Source organism: Arachis hypogaea, chromosome 14 (genome assembly GCF_003086295.3).
Source record: "Arachis hypogaea cultivar Tifrunner chromosome 14, arahy.Tifrunner.gnm2.J5K5, whole genome shotgun sequence".
NCBI lineage: Eukaryota > Viridiplantae > Streptophyta > Magnoliopsida > Fabales > Fabaceae > Arachis > Arachis hypogaea.
In genome coordinates, this window is record NC_092049.1 from 39,708,533 (window position 1) to 39,723,848 (window position 15,316).

The 15,316-nt window shown below is 37.5% G+C and overlaps 3 protein-coding genes across 3 annotated transcripts in view; 2 read left to right on the top strand and 1 right to left on the bottom strand.

Annotated features, from left to right (window-relative positions):
- Window positions 1-1,976, bottom strand: part of LOC112742546 (uncharacterized) — a 43,470-nt gene extending 41,494 nt beyond the window's left edge. The window contains exon 1 of the mRNA XM_072215771.1: window positions 1,885-1,976. Within this exon, the coding sequence (XP_072071872.1) occupies window positions 1,885-1,976 (92 nt within the window). The remainder of the gene's footprint in view (window positions 1-1,884) is intronic.
- A 99-nt stretch (window positions 1,977-2,075) lies between these two features.
- LOC114925156 (vacuolar protein sorting-associated protein 2 homolog 3-like) lies at window positions 2,076-4,538 on the top strand. The gene is made up of 5 exons (XM_072215772.1): window positions 2,076-2,139; window positions 2,907-2,941; window positions 3,032-3,082; window positions 3,315-3,404; window positions 4,458-4,538. The coding sequence occupies exons 1-5, from the start codon at window positions 2,076-2,078 to the stop codon at window positions 4,536-4,538; spliced, it is 321 nt and encodes a 106-aa protein (XP_072071873.1).
- Window positions 4,539-6,706: 2,168 nt separating this feature from the next.
- On the top strand, window positions 6,707-7,612 carry LOC112742547 (uncharacterized). The gene has a single exon (XM_025791786.1). It carries the CDS (start codon window positions 6,707-6,709, stop codon window positions 7,610-7,612), a length of 906 nt encoding a protein of 301 aa, XP_025647571.1.
- The last annotated feature ends 7,704 nt before the right edge of the window (window positions 7,613-15,316 follow it).

Here is a 15,316-nt window from a genome sequence, read left to right on the forward strand (position 1 = left end):
GTGAATTCGAAGCTTCAAGGTTGAGAAAAGGAGTTGAAGCAAGATTTGCATCAAGAGGAGGAAGTTAAGGTTATCAATGTTATTGAAGTGGATAATGAGTTGAGAGAAATTGATCAAGAAGTGGATTCCATCGTTAGCAATTTTTTGTCCACCTTGACCAATCCCCTTCATATCAATGTTGAGAAGGGTGTGCAACCTCCAAAGCAAATCATGGTCGAAGATTGTGAGAAGATTGATCAAGAGAGGGATTCAATCATTGATAACTTCCTCTCTATAATTGAATCTTCTTCCGTTGAGCTTGGTGTAGAAATTGGGGAAGAGGTGGAAGTTGTAAAGGAAGCGAACAAGGGAACGGATCTTGCATTGGCCAAGTGTGGGGAAGTCTCCCTTCCGAAATCACCATCACTCATTACAACATTTAAGTGGGTAAAATTCTTATTCCTAAGCTTTACCTTCTCACTTGAATATGGTTTGATTGAAAATGATGGTCAACTTAGAGCTATTTGTGGAGTTAAGAGTAAGAAAGAGTTATGTAGTGGTTGGAAGCATCACTCTAAGCTCATGATGGTTGCATGCTTAAAGCTGAATTGCAATGGTTGGTGTAGAACCAATTTGCATGGGTCTAGGAGAATGTTTGGATGCTTAATTGAGAATTCACAAGCCTTGTCACCCAAATTTCATTATGGCAGTCAACAAGAAGATGGGTGCAAGAACAAGATTTGGGACCCCGGAATTTATTTCAACAACCAATACTTTTCGGGCCTTGCCATTTACCTACGCTTACTTGAAGGCTTTATGCGCCAAATTTGGGATCCCGGTAGACATTGGAGATGCAAACATTGGTGGAGATTCCAGGATGAATTAAAAAATATGGTTAATTTTGCATTTTGGCTGGTTTTTGAGTCATAGGGAAGGATAGGAGAATTTTGAGCTATTTTTAGTGTTTTCACCAAAAAAAAGAGGAGAGAGCGATGCACGCGGACGCGTACATCACGCGTACGCGTCGATGCCTCAGTACAACATCCATACTTTCTCTAGAGAGTTGTGCCAACTCTGGGCCCACCTTGTGCCCCTGGCCCAATTCTCAACCCACGCGGACGCGTACATGACACGTATGCGTGGAAGCACCCTTTCCCTGTCGACGCCTAAGCGTACGTCACGCTCCCGCGTCCATTGTATTTTCACCCAACCCACGCGGGCGCGTACATGACGCGTACTCGTCGATATGTTGGCACAGCCTCATACTAATGACCTGAGAGTTGTGCCACTCTGAGCCAACCTTGTGCCTCTGGCCCAAATCTCGACCCACGCAGACGCGTGTATCACGCATTACAAGAAAAAGGCCTATGGCCACGCTTTTTTCTTGCCACGCTTCAAAATCGTGGCCAAAAGTGGTCTATGGCCACGCTTTTATGAGGGTGGCGATAGATTAGAGATTTGGCCACTTTTTTTATTGCCACGCTTCAAAAGCGTGGCAAAAAGTATCAACGGCCACGCTTTTGTAAGGGTGGCAATTGATTAGAGAAACGGCCACGTTTTTTTTGCCACGCTTCAAAAGCGTTGCCATAGAGAGAAACAGGGACGTTTTGAAAGCGTGGCAACAGGGTTTTATTATGGCCACGCTTACAAAGCGTGGCCATATCCTAGTACTCTTTTGGCACGCTTTAAAAGCGCGGCCAAAAGGTTCTTTTCTGCCACGCTTCAAAAGCGTAGCCGTAGAGCAAAACAGTGACGTTTTAAAAGCGTGGCGAGAGGGGCTCCAACCCATTGACCCCAACCCGGCCCCCAACCCGGCTCCCAACCCGAGCCCAACCCGGTCCCCAACCCAAAGACACTAACCCTAATCACTCGAAACCCTAAGCCTGGAAGAGCGCCTCCCATTACCCTCGCACTTCGCCCTTCACCCTTCGCCCTTCGCCCTTCGCCCTTCGCCCTTCGCCCTTAGCCTTCGTCACTCGAAACCACTTCTTCTTCATCTTGTTAATCTTCATCTTCGTCTTCATACTCTTCTTCTCTTTCTTGTTATTCTTCTGATCTTTCTGGATCTCTCTGTTCACCTTCGAGCTCCACCAAACATGGGCGACGGCAAGGTCAATCTCCCCGGCGATCTCTTCTCCTCCAAGCCCTTCGATTCCAAAGGTCTGATCGATTTTCCTCTTTTTATTTTCTCAATTTTTTTCGATTTGTTTAATTTTAGGGCTTTCCCTTTCCATTTTCATTTTCCCTTGATTCGTTCTCTCTGATCGCATGTTCCTTCTTGGTTAATTGATAATGCTCAACACGCGTTGCTTGCGATGTTGTGGACGTACATGGTTTTTTTCTGGAATGACAAAGCCACAAAGGTGCACTCTGTTTGTTGCCACCACTAGGCCGCCACCATGTTGCTCCGGCCATTCACTCATCATCATCAATCTTTCCCATGTATGTGTACTAATAAAAATAGAAAATAGACTTAGAATATTGAATAACTTTTTAGTATGCTAATTCAACATATGAATGGGATAGATAATACTGCTGCAATACTTGCGACATTCAGGATACTTAAAATGATCAACTAATTATCATCAATGTAGAAGTCAATACCAAATGCCTTTTATTACACCATTTTGATTATTAATATCCCGTGAATTATTTTTTAGAAAGATTATGACTGTGAATAATCTTAACTTGTCCAGGTTGTAATATTTAGAGATGGGACATATCTGACCTTAAAAGAAGTTTTTGAGAGTTTGGACTAGACTGGGTAAAATCTTATTCCTAAAGCAGGATAATCTCATTCAAGGTAACTATTTTTTATGCTATAGAAAGAAAAAGCTGCTCAATTATGCTAATATAAATATCTCTTCAAATTTTGTGTGAATTTCCTAGAAATTATTTATTGATTGATTTTTGGTGATGTTTTTCAGGTATAGAGAGGGAAATTGGAGCATTACAATTGGAAGTATGTGAAGCAGTTATTCATTGATCACTAATTATTTTCTTGCTGAACTTTGGGATTATCTCTAATGTTTTTCTTTCTTACTGTTTTTAGGAAAAGAAGCTTCTTGCTGAGATAAAGAGAACTGCTAAGACGGGAAACAAGGTATGATCCACATTTTCTCATAGGTTTCTTATGCATAATTACTTGATAAGCTGTCACGTTGATCTGAATGTGTTCGAATTGGCTTACTTTTAGTTCGAAACATCTTATATATTGAAATAGCCTTCTGTCAAAAGTTTTAAAAGTATTAAAAACTGTTATTTCTCTCTAGTCTCTGGATAATTTATTGTGCCAAACATGCTAATATATTCTTCATTTCTTGTGCAATATTCAGGCTGCAACTAAAGTTCTTGCTCGACAGTTGGTAAGGCTTACGCAGCAGATTGCTAACCTTCAAGGTAGTCGAGCTCAGATGAGAAGCATAGTAACTCACACACAAGTAAAGAACAAGCATTCAGAATAAGCAAAAGTTGTATGGACAAGTAAATTTAACCAGTTCTTGAACAAGTAAGGACAATTATGCTATTATAATTGTTTTATTTTGGCAAATGAACTTAAATACTTAATACTGAGGCAAGTTGAATGTTTAAATATGATTGTTCCATCCAATAGTTTGTAACTAAGTTATGTTAGAGCTGGAAGAAGTTTAAAAGAATGACTATACTTTTAGTATTCAACAGCACAAGATTAAACAAATAATGGGACAACTTGATTTTTTTTGGTACAACTTTATAAAGAACAAGCATTCATAATAGGGGATCTGCTACCTATATGGATTATTTTTATATTGTATGTGTACAATTTTATAGTAGTAACATGGCAATTAAATAAGGAAATATAGATTGGAGGGAACCCTACCTATAGTCTATAGGCAACTCTTACCACTACTACTATATGTATTATGTTTTCTCATTTAATTTCAACTTCTCTTTTTGTATTTAGCACTTATTGCAATGAAGAGACCTAGTAGATCTATAAATTATGCTATGTTTAACTGTATATAGCATGCTGATAACTCTGATTCCGATCTTTTACTGTGGAGATCTAAGATCTGGTTGAACTTGACTGATTTTATTTAATGTGCATAGCTTGTGTGTTTATTTTTGGTTTTTCTTGTTGTCTTAACTGTTCGCCGGCCTTATTGTCTGATATAATTTTTCTTCTGATCTGGTTGCTGGACGGCCTTTTGTTTGATAGAGTATCATATTATGGTGTAGCTCATATTTTTCTTGGCCCCTTTTTTTCTTTAAATAATATAGCTCATATGTAATTTATGGTGTAGTTTGTGTAATACTGCAGTCTATTGTTTCCATGCTCTCACCAATAATTGATTGATCATGCTCTCACCAATATTTCTGTTTGATTAATCTGGTTTAGCTCATTCTGTTTAGCTTGTTTAGTTCAACTAATTTAGTTTAGTTGAATTAGGTGGTTAATTAGAGAATCTGGACTGTTATATGAACTGCAATGATTTCAGTTTGTGGAACTGGTTAAGTCTATAAATTCTGTTTGCTGCTTGCTTGAACCTGGGAAACAGCTATTTACTACTACTGTTTAATAAGTGTTGCTGCTTTGTGCCATGTGTTAGAGACCTAGTAGATCTAGAAATTGTGCTATGTTTAATTGTATATAGCATGCTGATAACTTTGATTCTGATCTTCTACTGTGGAGATCTAAGATCTGGTTGAACTTGACTGATTTTATTTAATGTGCATATCTTGTGTGTTTATTTTTCATTTTTCTTGTTGTCTTGACAGTTCGCTGGCCTTATTGTCTGATCTAATTTTTCTTCTGATCTGGTTGCTGGACGGCCTTTTGTTTGATAGAGTATCATATTATGGTGTAGCTCATATTTTTCTTGGCCCCTATTTTTCTTTGAAAACTGTAGCTCATATGTAATTTATGGTGTAGTTTGTGTAATACTGCAGTCTATTGTTTCCATGCTCTTACTAATATTTCTATTTGATTAATCTGGTTTAACTCATTCTGTTTAGCCTGTTTAGTTCAACTAATTTAGTTTAGTTGAATTAGGTGGTTAATTAGAGAATCTGGACTATTATATGAACTACAATGATTTCAGTTTGTGGAACTGGTTAAGTCATATGAATTCTGTTTGCTGTTTACTTGAACCTGGGAAACAACTATTTACTGATGTTGTTTAATAAGTGTTGCTGCTTCGTGCCATGTGTTAGCAACTCGTTTCCTCGTTGCGATTCTTTGTGCTTATTATGCATTCGTGCTTATTATGCATTCATGCTCATTACATCCGTAATCATTGGCTGCTGCTGATTTCTCAATTTGCATTTCCTCTTTTGCTCACTAATTAACAAAGTAATGTTATTATGCTTTGTGTTTTGCAGTAACAACCACTAACAACACTGAAGCTATTGAGAGAGCAGAAGAACAAGTTTGAAGAGGTTCCGCTGTTTCCGCTTTGCTCTTTCATCCCTGCTAGTGCATTCGTCTTTGCCATTCCCTACTCAGTCTTCTCTGCCATTAGTCACTGAGTGTGCAGTTTATTGGTTAGTTTCAAGGTGTAATGTAGTTTCTATGTTTTTAAATTTATAAGGTTTAGAGTGTGATGAAATTAAAAGATGTAGAGCCTGGACCATAGCAGTATTTTGATTGTTGGATATTCCAGTTCAAAAAGCTTGATGACCATTTCTATATATGCTATGAATACATTATGCATATGGTTTTTTGTTCTCACCACTGGCCAATAATTGGAAATTGCGACAACTAGATTATAATTCTTTTTTTCAAGCCTTTTATTTGCGTTCGAGTTCTAAAAAAAAGCTTTAGATAAAAATGGTTATCCCTTCACTTTTTTGTCTAAGAAAAAACAAATTTAAAAAAATAATATTTTAAAATTGGGAATGCTATTAAATGGGTCATATCAGTTAAAATAAGCCTTATTTAAATTTGAATTTTCTTTTTACTTATTCAAAATTTGAATTTAAATTTGCTTTTTTAAAAGGGGTCCTAATGCATTTCCCCATCAGCAATGAGTAGCTCCCAACACTTGCTTCTATTTTCCCTTTTTTATTCCTTCACAATCACATCAACCCACTTTATACTTTGCATTAACTAGCAAATTGTATTAAAGTTTAAGAAAATTGAAAACAAAATTATGGGTTAGGACTTAGGAGTATAGAAGTATAAATGGCACAGCATGATGAGTGGATTTTAGTAGTAGTAGAAAGAACAAATGAATTAGGCCATTTAAGGACATTCTACTATCTTGCTATTTTTAATTAGTAGTTTGGGTTTCAATGTAGCTTATTTTTGTTCAGGCTTTTGATAGTTATCTATCCAATACTGCTGCCACTTCTTTGTTCTGCTGCTCTTGTGGTAATATAATAGTCTGCTGCTACTGAATAGCTGTTCCCTGCCGCTGCTACCTCTCTAATTCTGCTTCTGCTGTGCTACCACTTTGCTACTGTTGTGGAACGGATTAAGACAGTAATTAAGGTTGGTTTATAAAAATTTAAATACATCTATTAATTTGTTATTGATGTTATGCGTGCAACTTAGTGCTTTCCTGTTGAGCATTGCTAAAATTCAATTTTCTCTGTTATTTTATGTCTAATGCCTTCAAAGTATTTTGGAGGCTTGCACAACATTGTCTCTTAGTTAATTAGAAAGTTAGATTTGCAGTTAGTGAGACTAATAGTAAGGACTTCAATTTAGAAACTTAGCTATCTACGTGAAATATATAGGTTTTCGATGGATATGTCGAAAGACTGGATGGATACACCACGTCATGAGAAAGAATATCAAGTTGGTGTAGAAAGATTTTTACACTTTGCTTTCTCATCAAAGGGAGTTCCTCAAGGGGAAGAAATTCAATGCCCTTGTGCAAAGTGTTGTAATATATTTTGGTTAAAGAGAGATGACGTATATGATCATCTAATATGCCAGGGTTTTGTAAAAGGTTATAGGCGGTGGTTTAATCATGCGGAATCACTTTTTGCTATAGATATTGACAGTGACATAGGCAGTGAATATAACTGCAATAATAACATTGATGAGTTGTTACGTGATAAATTTCGAGATAATACACAAATTGATGGACAAAACATGGGGCCTAACGAATGTGCAAAGGAATTTTATAAATTGGTAGACGAGGCAAGCCAAGAACTATACCCCGGGTGTAAAGGATTCACAAGATTATCCTTTACCATTCGTCTTTACTTGTTAAAATGCTTGCATGGTTGGAGTAATGCGTCATTTACTTCTCTCTTGAAATTATTGAAAGAAGCAATGTCATATTTGAATATTCCTATTTATTTTGGTAAAACCAAGAATATGGTGAAGAACTTGGGTTTTGACTACCAAAAGATCGATGCATGTCACAATGACCGCATGTTGTATCGGAACGGGTATGAGAATGACTCATCTTGTCATGTCTGTGGAACATCCCGTTATATTGAGCATCATGAAGAAGAATATAATGTTACCTCATCTAGAAAGCCTCGCAAAGTTGCTGCGAAAACTCTAAGGCATTTCCCTTTGATTCCCAGACTTCAACGGCTTTTTATGTGCACAAGAACTGTCGAAGCTATGTTTTGGCATCACAAGGAGCGTGTTAAAGACGGGTCCTTAAGGCATCCTACCGATGGTGAATCTTGAAAAGTATTTGACAATCGACATGAAGATTTTGCAAAGAAGCCTCGTAATGTGAGACTTGGGTTAGCAAGCGACGAATTCAATCCATTCCGAACTTTGAGCAGTACACACAGTACATGGCCTGTTGTTTTGATAGTGTATAATCTACCCCCTTGGATGAGTATGAAGCCTGATTATTTTATGCTATCTTTACTTATTCCTGGACTACAATCACCGTGAAATGACATTGATGTCTATCTTCAACCGTTGATTGAAGAATTAAAAGAATTATGAGAGTCAGGTGTCGAAACATATGATTCGAAAGAAAACAAAACATTCAACATGAGAGCATGCCTTTTGTGGACAATTAATGACTTCTCTGCGTATGCTATGTTATCTGGGTGGAGTACAAAGGGAAAATTGGCTTGTCCATGTTGTAATGATGAGACTTCTTTTATCTATCTGAAACATAGTCACAAAACTGTTTATATGGATCACCGAAGGTTTTTACCCATGAATCATCCATGGAGGCATAACAAAAGATCTTTCAATGGAAAAACTGAATTCAGGTCTGCACCGCAGTTGTTAGAAGGTTCAACTGTATTTGATATATTGCAAGAGGTAGATAATTCTTTTGGGAAGAAGTAAAAGAGATCAAAAAATGGCATATCAAATTGGAAAAAACGGTCAATCTTTTTTGATTTACCATATTGGAAGTCCAACATGTTTAGACACAACCTTGATGTCATGCACATAGAGAAGAATATAGTTGATAGCATAATTAGAACTCTTTTAGATATTCCTGGAAAGACGAAAGATCATGCAACTGCTCGTTTTGACCTTAAAGACATGGGTATCAGGAAAAACCTTCAACCAAAAGATACGAAGGATGGAAAAAAAACTAAGTTAGCAAAGTCACGCTTTTTAATGACTTCAGCAGAGAAAACAATCTTTTGTAGTGTCTTGAAAGCGGCAAAATTACCTGACGGTAGCGCTTCTAATATTGCTCGATGTGTGCATGAAACAGAAAAGAAGATTTCTGGTTACAAGACCCATGATGCTCATTTCATGTTGCATTACTTGTTGCAAGTACCAATCAAGAGCATACTTCCTGACCATGTTGCCATCGCTCTAGTTTGATTATGTTCATTTTTTCGTTGAATATGTCAGAAAGTAATTAGCCTAGATGAGGTAGTTAACTTAGAAGCAGAGATTGCTGAGACATTATGCCAATTGGAGAGGATTTTCCCTCCTAGCTTTTTTGACATAATGGTGCACTTGCCTATTCATTTGGCAAATGAGGTGAGGTTAGGTGGTCCAGTTCAATATCGTTGGATGTACCTTGTTGAACGGTATATGTGCACACTAAAATCGTATGTTCGTAATAGAAGTCGTCTAGAAGGATCTATTGCCGAAGGATATTTGGCAAATGAGTGTATCAATTTTTGCTTAAGATATTTGCATGAAGATGTTCAGACAAGATTTAATAGAATCCCTCGGAACAACGATGAGTGTGTTTCAGATGAGGTGTGAACTCCTAGTTTGTTTCCAAGCAAAGGATGTCCTCTTGGTGGAAGAATAGGAGATTTATTTATTTTAGATGAAAAATCAGAAATACAAGGTCATGCATACATCCTAAACAATTGTGATAAGATCGAAGTCTACATGAGGTATTTTCTTCGATTCATTATCATTTGTTAGATCTCAATCATCATATTTAACTTTACTAACAACTAAGACTATGAATATTTAATCTCTTCAGAAAGCATGAGGAGGCAGTTAATGATAACAATCCATGAAGAACAAAGTGGGAGAAAGCCAATGACCGCAGTCAACAATTTTCAGAATGGTTTAAAATTCGTGCCATGAAAAAAGATGTGCCTGGTTGGGCAAAAGGGTTGGCTAGGAGTCCAAATCGAATTGCAAAAAGATTTTCAGGTTATATTATCAATGGGTATAGGTTCCATACAAGGCACCGTGATGTGAGACGTAAAACTCAAAATAGTGGTGTCACATTAGAGGCATTGACTCCTAGTTTTGCTAGTGTGAAAGATAAGAACCCAATTGAAGCAAAAGTAGCCTACTATGGTAGAATAGTTGATATGTTTGAGTTAGATTATTATGGCCAATTTAAGGTAGTCTTGTTTAAGTGTGAGTGGTATACAGTTGCAAAAGACAACTTTGGTCTTTCATATGTGTATTTCAATAAAAAATTCTACCAAGAAGAACCATTTGTGCTAGCATCTCAAGTAAACCAATGCTTTTATGTACAAGACCCATATGTTAGGGACAAGCACTATGTTATGAAAATAATTCCAAGAGATTTATTTAGGGTAAGTGATGACCTTGAGTCTAATTCTCCCATAATATATGCAAGGGAGCCATGCGAACCTGAAGTGATTCCAAGTCTTCCAAATGATAATGGCGAAATTGATCTAGTGAGGAATGATCTACGAGCAACTATTATAGATATGGATCAAAACATGTTTGCCAAACAATATTGTGAGGAAGACGAGGAAAGCGAATATGAGTACATAGAGGACCTTGACTCTGAAACATCTTGACAAGTTTTTTTGGTAGAATCCTAAACAACCCACTTTCCTTAGTTGTTTTGCTTAGTTAATTACTTGCTTCAGTTGATTATGCTCATTTTATTCATTGTTATTATTTTGTGTATGCAGAATGGAGAAAGGGGAGATCACTAAAAGAAAACGGATACTTACCTTAGGCCAAAAAATGAAAGGAAAAAGCCCAAAAAAATAACAATTCCTTTGAGGTTACACAAGTGAAGTCAAGTGCTGAATTGCTAAAACAATACAATATTAAGAGAGAAAAGATCATGGCTGAAAATGAGAAGGTTAGCTTGCAAGCTCAAGCTCCAAAGGATCCAACAAGCAAACAACCCATCACAATAGTAGAGGATGCATTTGAAGAGCAAGTTAGGACTTCGAAGAAAACAAGGAAGGCTCAACCAACGGCACTTTTTCAAGAATGCACGCATAATGGAAATGGGAGAATGTTTGAAGTTGAAAAGAACTCTAAAACTAGGAATCAAAGGACTGCTGAACCTGATGCAATTGATCAAAATGACAGAAATTCTGATGATGACGGAGAAGATACAAGCGAGATGAGTGCAATTTCAAATAAAAAAGGAATGAGTCTTGACATGTATTTTAAGGTACATGGGATAAATTTGGAAGATGAAGAAGATGAGGAAGATGAAGAAAATGAGCTTGATGATAATGCAAATGATGCGGGTAGTGGAGGACAAACTAGTAATGAAGGTACTTTTCTTGTTTAGTTTATTGTCTAATTAGAGCTTATATTACTTCTCAATTGAATTATGTTATTTTATTCGGACTTAGGCACAATAAAGAAGAAAACCCGTGGAAAAACTACGTGCAAAAAGCTTCATGCCACAGATTTTAATGATCGACGGGAAGTGGAATTTTTTCAAGGGCAGCCTGTAGGTCCAACCAACGAGGTTGTATCTGACCTCAACCAACTATTGGGCACAACAGTTAGAAATCCTCGTTTTGTGACTTTGTTATATACTAGTTGGAGTGGTGTGCCTAGTAAACTCAAAGAGGAAATGTGGGAGTATGCCAATGTATGTAAATATGGCATTATAGATAATTTTTTGTTAATTTATTTGTCACATTATTTGTGCTAACTGTTGATATTTTAATGTGTTGTGTTGCATAGCAAAAGTTCATTCTTCCCATAAGATCAAAGCCGTGGGTAATGCAGGGATTTTGTGGTGCATGGAAAAAATATAAGAGAGAAATAAAAAAAGAGCATTTCGTGAAGTACAACACAAAGAAAGAAATGATAAAGAACCGACCATTAGAGATTCCCGAGGTTCAATTTCGCAAACTAATTCGGTATTGGAGTCTTCCGGCCATCAAGGTAATATTGCCTTTTATTTCTTCCTATACCGTCAAGCATACTATCATTGATTCTTCATGTTTCTAAACTTAGGTGTTTTGGAAGAAATTTGATTCTTCATTGATTCTTTATATTTAGGCTATCTCTGCTAAGAATACTGAAAATAGGTTAAAACAAACATCTCCTCACCGAATGGGATCCACAAATTTTGGAATAGTTGTGTAAGCAGCTGGTAATATAACTTATTCTTTGTGATTTCTCTTTTATGTGTATTCATGGTGTAGTTGCCTAGTTAGTATGCTTCATGTAAACTTTTCTCTATATATTCTAGCGCAACTCTAAAGAGAACAGTGAAGAACCATCAAGGGCTTAAGTTTTCATAGCAACTCGCACAAGTAAAAAAGGAAAAGAAATTGATGCTAAAACACAAGCCACAATTGTGAGTTGTTTGTATTTTTATTTTGGATATGTACATTTTGAATTCTGATGTGATTTCTATCTAAATTGAGTTAATGTGACTTTGAACCTTATTGGTTGTTGCTTTTTGATAGACTGAACTTCAGAACCGCTTAGAAGCAGGAGAAAATGAAGAGGATGCATTTGTAGGAGTGTTAGGAAAGGACCAACCAGGTCGAGTTCGTTGTTATAGGGCTTCGATTACAAGAAGCTCTCTTAAAAAAGATGAGGAGATTCGCCACATAAAATTTGAATATAACACTAAGGTCTCATCATTAGAGAAGAAGATGGATGGTGTATGTGGTTTATTAAAGGTATTGGTGCACCAACTCAACCCTGGAATGAGCGATGAAGAGGTAACAACCTTAGTTCAAGCTGCCCAAGATTCTCCTTTGGATACCTCAAGTAGCAAAGCAAGAAATACTCCTCGCTCCTCCGAAGCAACTCACATTCCACACAAAGATGATGTAGGTAAAATTATAATATTTTTATTAATAAAAATGTTGGAATATAACCAAGTACTTCAATTTTGTTTGTTGTTGCTGAATTCGAACTTGGAAGGTTCTAATATGATTTTGAATAACTATGACTGGTGGAAAGAGTTAAGTTTCTTAGAACTTGGAAGGTTTGAACTAGTTGCCATTGTTGTATGTTTTACATCTTCTTTTTCACTTGTTTCACTTATTGGTTCCTTCTATCTGAAAATTATGAATGCACGATTCAAATTTCATAGTGTGTTATGAAGTTTTAGAGAGATATTAATGGTAATGGCTGATATCATCATACTGTGTAGGCGCATGATTCACATCTTTATTTTGTTAAAAGTAAGTAATATATGTTTCAGTTTTAGTTTGTTAGGTTTAGGCTTGGCTCAATAATAGAATATCAAACATTGGCTGAGGGAACATGAATGTTGTATCACGTTTTCATTGATGCTATAAATCAGATTTATTTATTGAACAATAAGTTGTTTGTTTGATATCAAATTTAAAGAAGATTTTGAGAATCCTTGTGCAGATTAGTGGATATATGTAGCAAAATTAAATCTGATTGTTAGAATGCTTTTTATGTTACAAAAATTAAGTTTGATGTCAAATCTAATTGTTAGAAAAATTAGTGGGCTGAAGTTTACTGCATCATCCATTTTTCATTTGTAGTTGTTCATTTGTGTTTTTTATTTTGCAGGGCACAGGTCAAAACAATTTAGCTTGCAATGATACATGAAGTTTTTATATCTTGGCATGAAGTACAAGAAGACTTTGATTAGGAATTCTAATTCATGTATTAGGAATTTCATGAGAAGTTATGACTTTCACTTTTGGTATTTTGAAGAAGATTTTGATTAGGAATTCATGAGTAGTTATGACTTTCACTTTTGGTATTTTGTTAGTGTATGTTGTTATGTGATCACACACTTATTTTGGTGACAATTTTATGAAAGTTGGATTACTTGATTATTGGTCATTGACTAAACTATAAAATTATCTATGAATTCATATAAGGTTTTATTTATGAAGATTAAAAAGGGAACTAGGTTACTGACCATCTTTTTTGCCACGCTTTAAAAACGTGGCCATATGGCCATATCTCTATCTATTGCCACGCTTAGAAAGCGTGGCTGTATCTAAGCTTTTTTGCCACGCTTTTCAAGCGTGGCCATACCTCCTCTACTACTACGCTTTCGCCATGCTTTACATGCGTGGCCGTACCTCCCCTTTTGCCACGCTTTAAAAGCGTGGCCGTATCTCCTCTTGTTGCCACGCTTTACAAGCATGGCCATATTTGCTCTTGTTGCCACGCTTTAAAAGCGTGGCCATATCTGGTCTACTGCCACACTTGAAAAGCGTGGCCAGATCTGCCCTATTGCCACGCTTTGACAGCGTGGCCATACCTCTACCTATCGCCACACTTTAAAAGCGTGGCCGTATTTTCCACCTACAGCCACGCTTTTACAAGTGGCAGTTTGTACAAAAGCGTGGCAATAGGCTGCAAAAAACGTGATGATAGAGCAACTGCCACCCTTTGATAGGTCACCCTTTCAAAAGCGTGGCGGTAGCTCAAAAAGCGTGGCGAAAAGTTATCGCCACGCTTTTTTCAGCTTTTCGCCATGCTTTAAAAGCGTGGCAATAGACGTGTTTTCTTGTAGTGACATGTACGTGTTCCTCCATACACCCTCATCCACGCTTAAGCGCACCTGGTACTGCTGCATCCCTCTATTCCTTCGCCCATCCACACGCACGTGTACTGGACGCGTACGCGTGGATTCAAAACTCCTTAATCCCATCCACGTGAGAACCCTAACACTCGCGTGCTTCACCCATTCTCTCTCTCTCTAACATTCCCTCTTCGTTTCTCCGATAACCACCATAACCGCCACTGTCTGGCGACTCCATCCCGCCACTGGCCGCCCACTTCTCTCCCCTTTTTGCCTTTGCAATTTCTCCTCCCTTCCCCTTCTCACCTCTGTCTCTCTTGCCCTCTCTCACTACTCTCCGCCAGCGCCGCCGCAGCCACTCACTGTCGCCGGCAAACCACCCCTAGCCACAAACACCCTCGCTCTCCTCTCCTCCCTTTTTCCCTCTCTCTCCTCGTGGCTTCACCACTTTTCCGCCCAGAATCCAAGCCTCTGCCCCTGTCCTGTTTCGGCGACCCCTGAGTTGCCCTGCTGCACCACTACTGCCACCACTGCTAGCAGCACCACACTGCAGCACCCGCACCCCTCTTCCCTTCCCTTCATCTTCCATTCTCTCAGCTCTATTTCTCTTCTGCTCTATTTTCAGGTTCCATACTGCCTGCTGCTCTGTTTTTCTTTCTTTCATTAATTTTGTTTATTAATGACTAGATTAGATTAGTTAGTTGATTATTCTATTTGTTAGGTTAGATAGAAATGCATGCTGTTAGGTAGTTAGGATGTGGTTAGAGGATTCTAGGTCTGATAAGTGCTCCGTTCTTGTTTACTTTTCGAATAGTGCATGCTTTGCTGAATGATGGTTGCTGTGGTGATTTCTGTTTTACATGCTATTACCTACTGCTGCTTTGCTGAGATTCAATTGTATGATTGTGTTTGATACTGTCTGAACATATGTAATCCATGCTATTACCATGCTTGTTGTAATTCTTGGATTCATATGTGATTTTTGCTGCTATTTGCTATCCGGGAACGTCCAATTTACTGTCGGAATGCTACCCAAATTTCTGGAAATTGTTTTGTCCTTAAACTTGCTACCTAAAATTGAACTTGAAATCTTGAAATTGAGATTTTCTTGACCTCACCAAGTTCAATTCTTAGGCTACTCGGTTGGCACTTCCGTGTTTATTTTGATTCCCATTGATACGTATTGAAAGGGTTGGTCCAAGGAACTCTTTGTCGGATTTCAATGACAA

Bases quoted from the DNA above. Each gene is read 5' to 3' on its own strand.
- LOC114925156 (XM_072215772.1), top strand. From the start codon at position 2,076: ATGGGCGACGGCAAGGTCAATCTCCCCGGCGATCTCTTCTCCTCCAAG. The intron at 2,942-3,031 runs GTATGTGAAGCA...TACTGTTTTTAG, and splicing joins TTGGAGCATTACAATTGGAA to GAAAAGAAGCTTCTTGCTGA. The intron at 3,405-4,457 runs GTAACTCACACA...CAATGATTTCAG, and splicing joins GAGCTCAGATGAGAAGCATA to TTTGTGGAACTGGTTAAGTC.
- LOC112742547 (XM_025791786.1), top strand. From the start codon at position 6,707: ATGGATATGTCGAAAGACTGGATGGATACACCACGTCATGAGAAAGAA.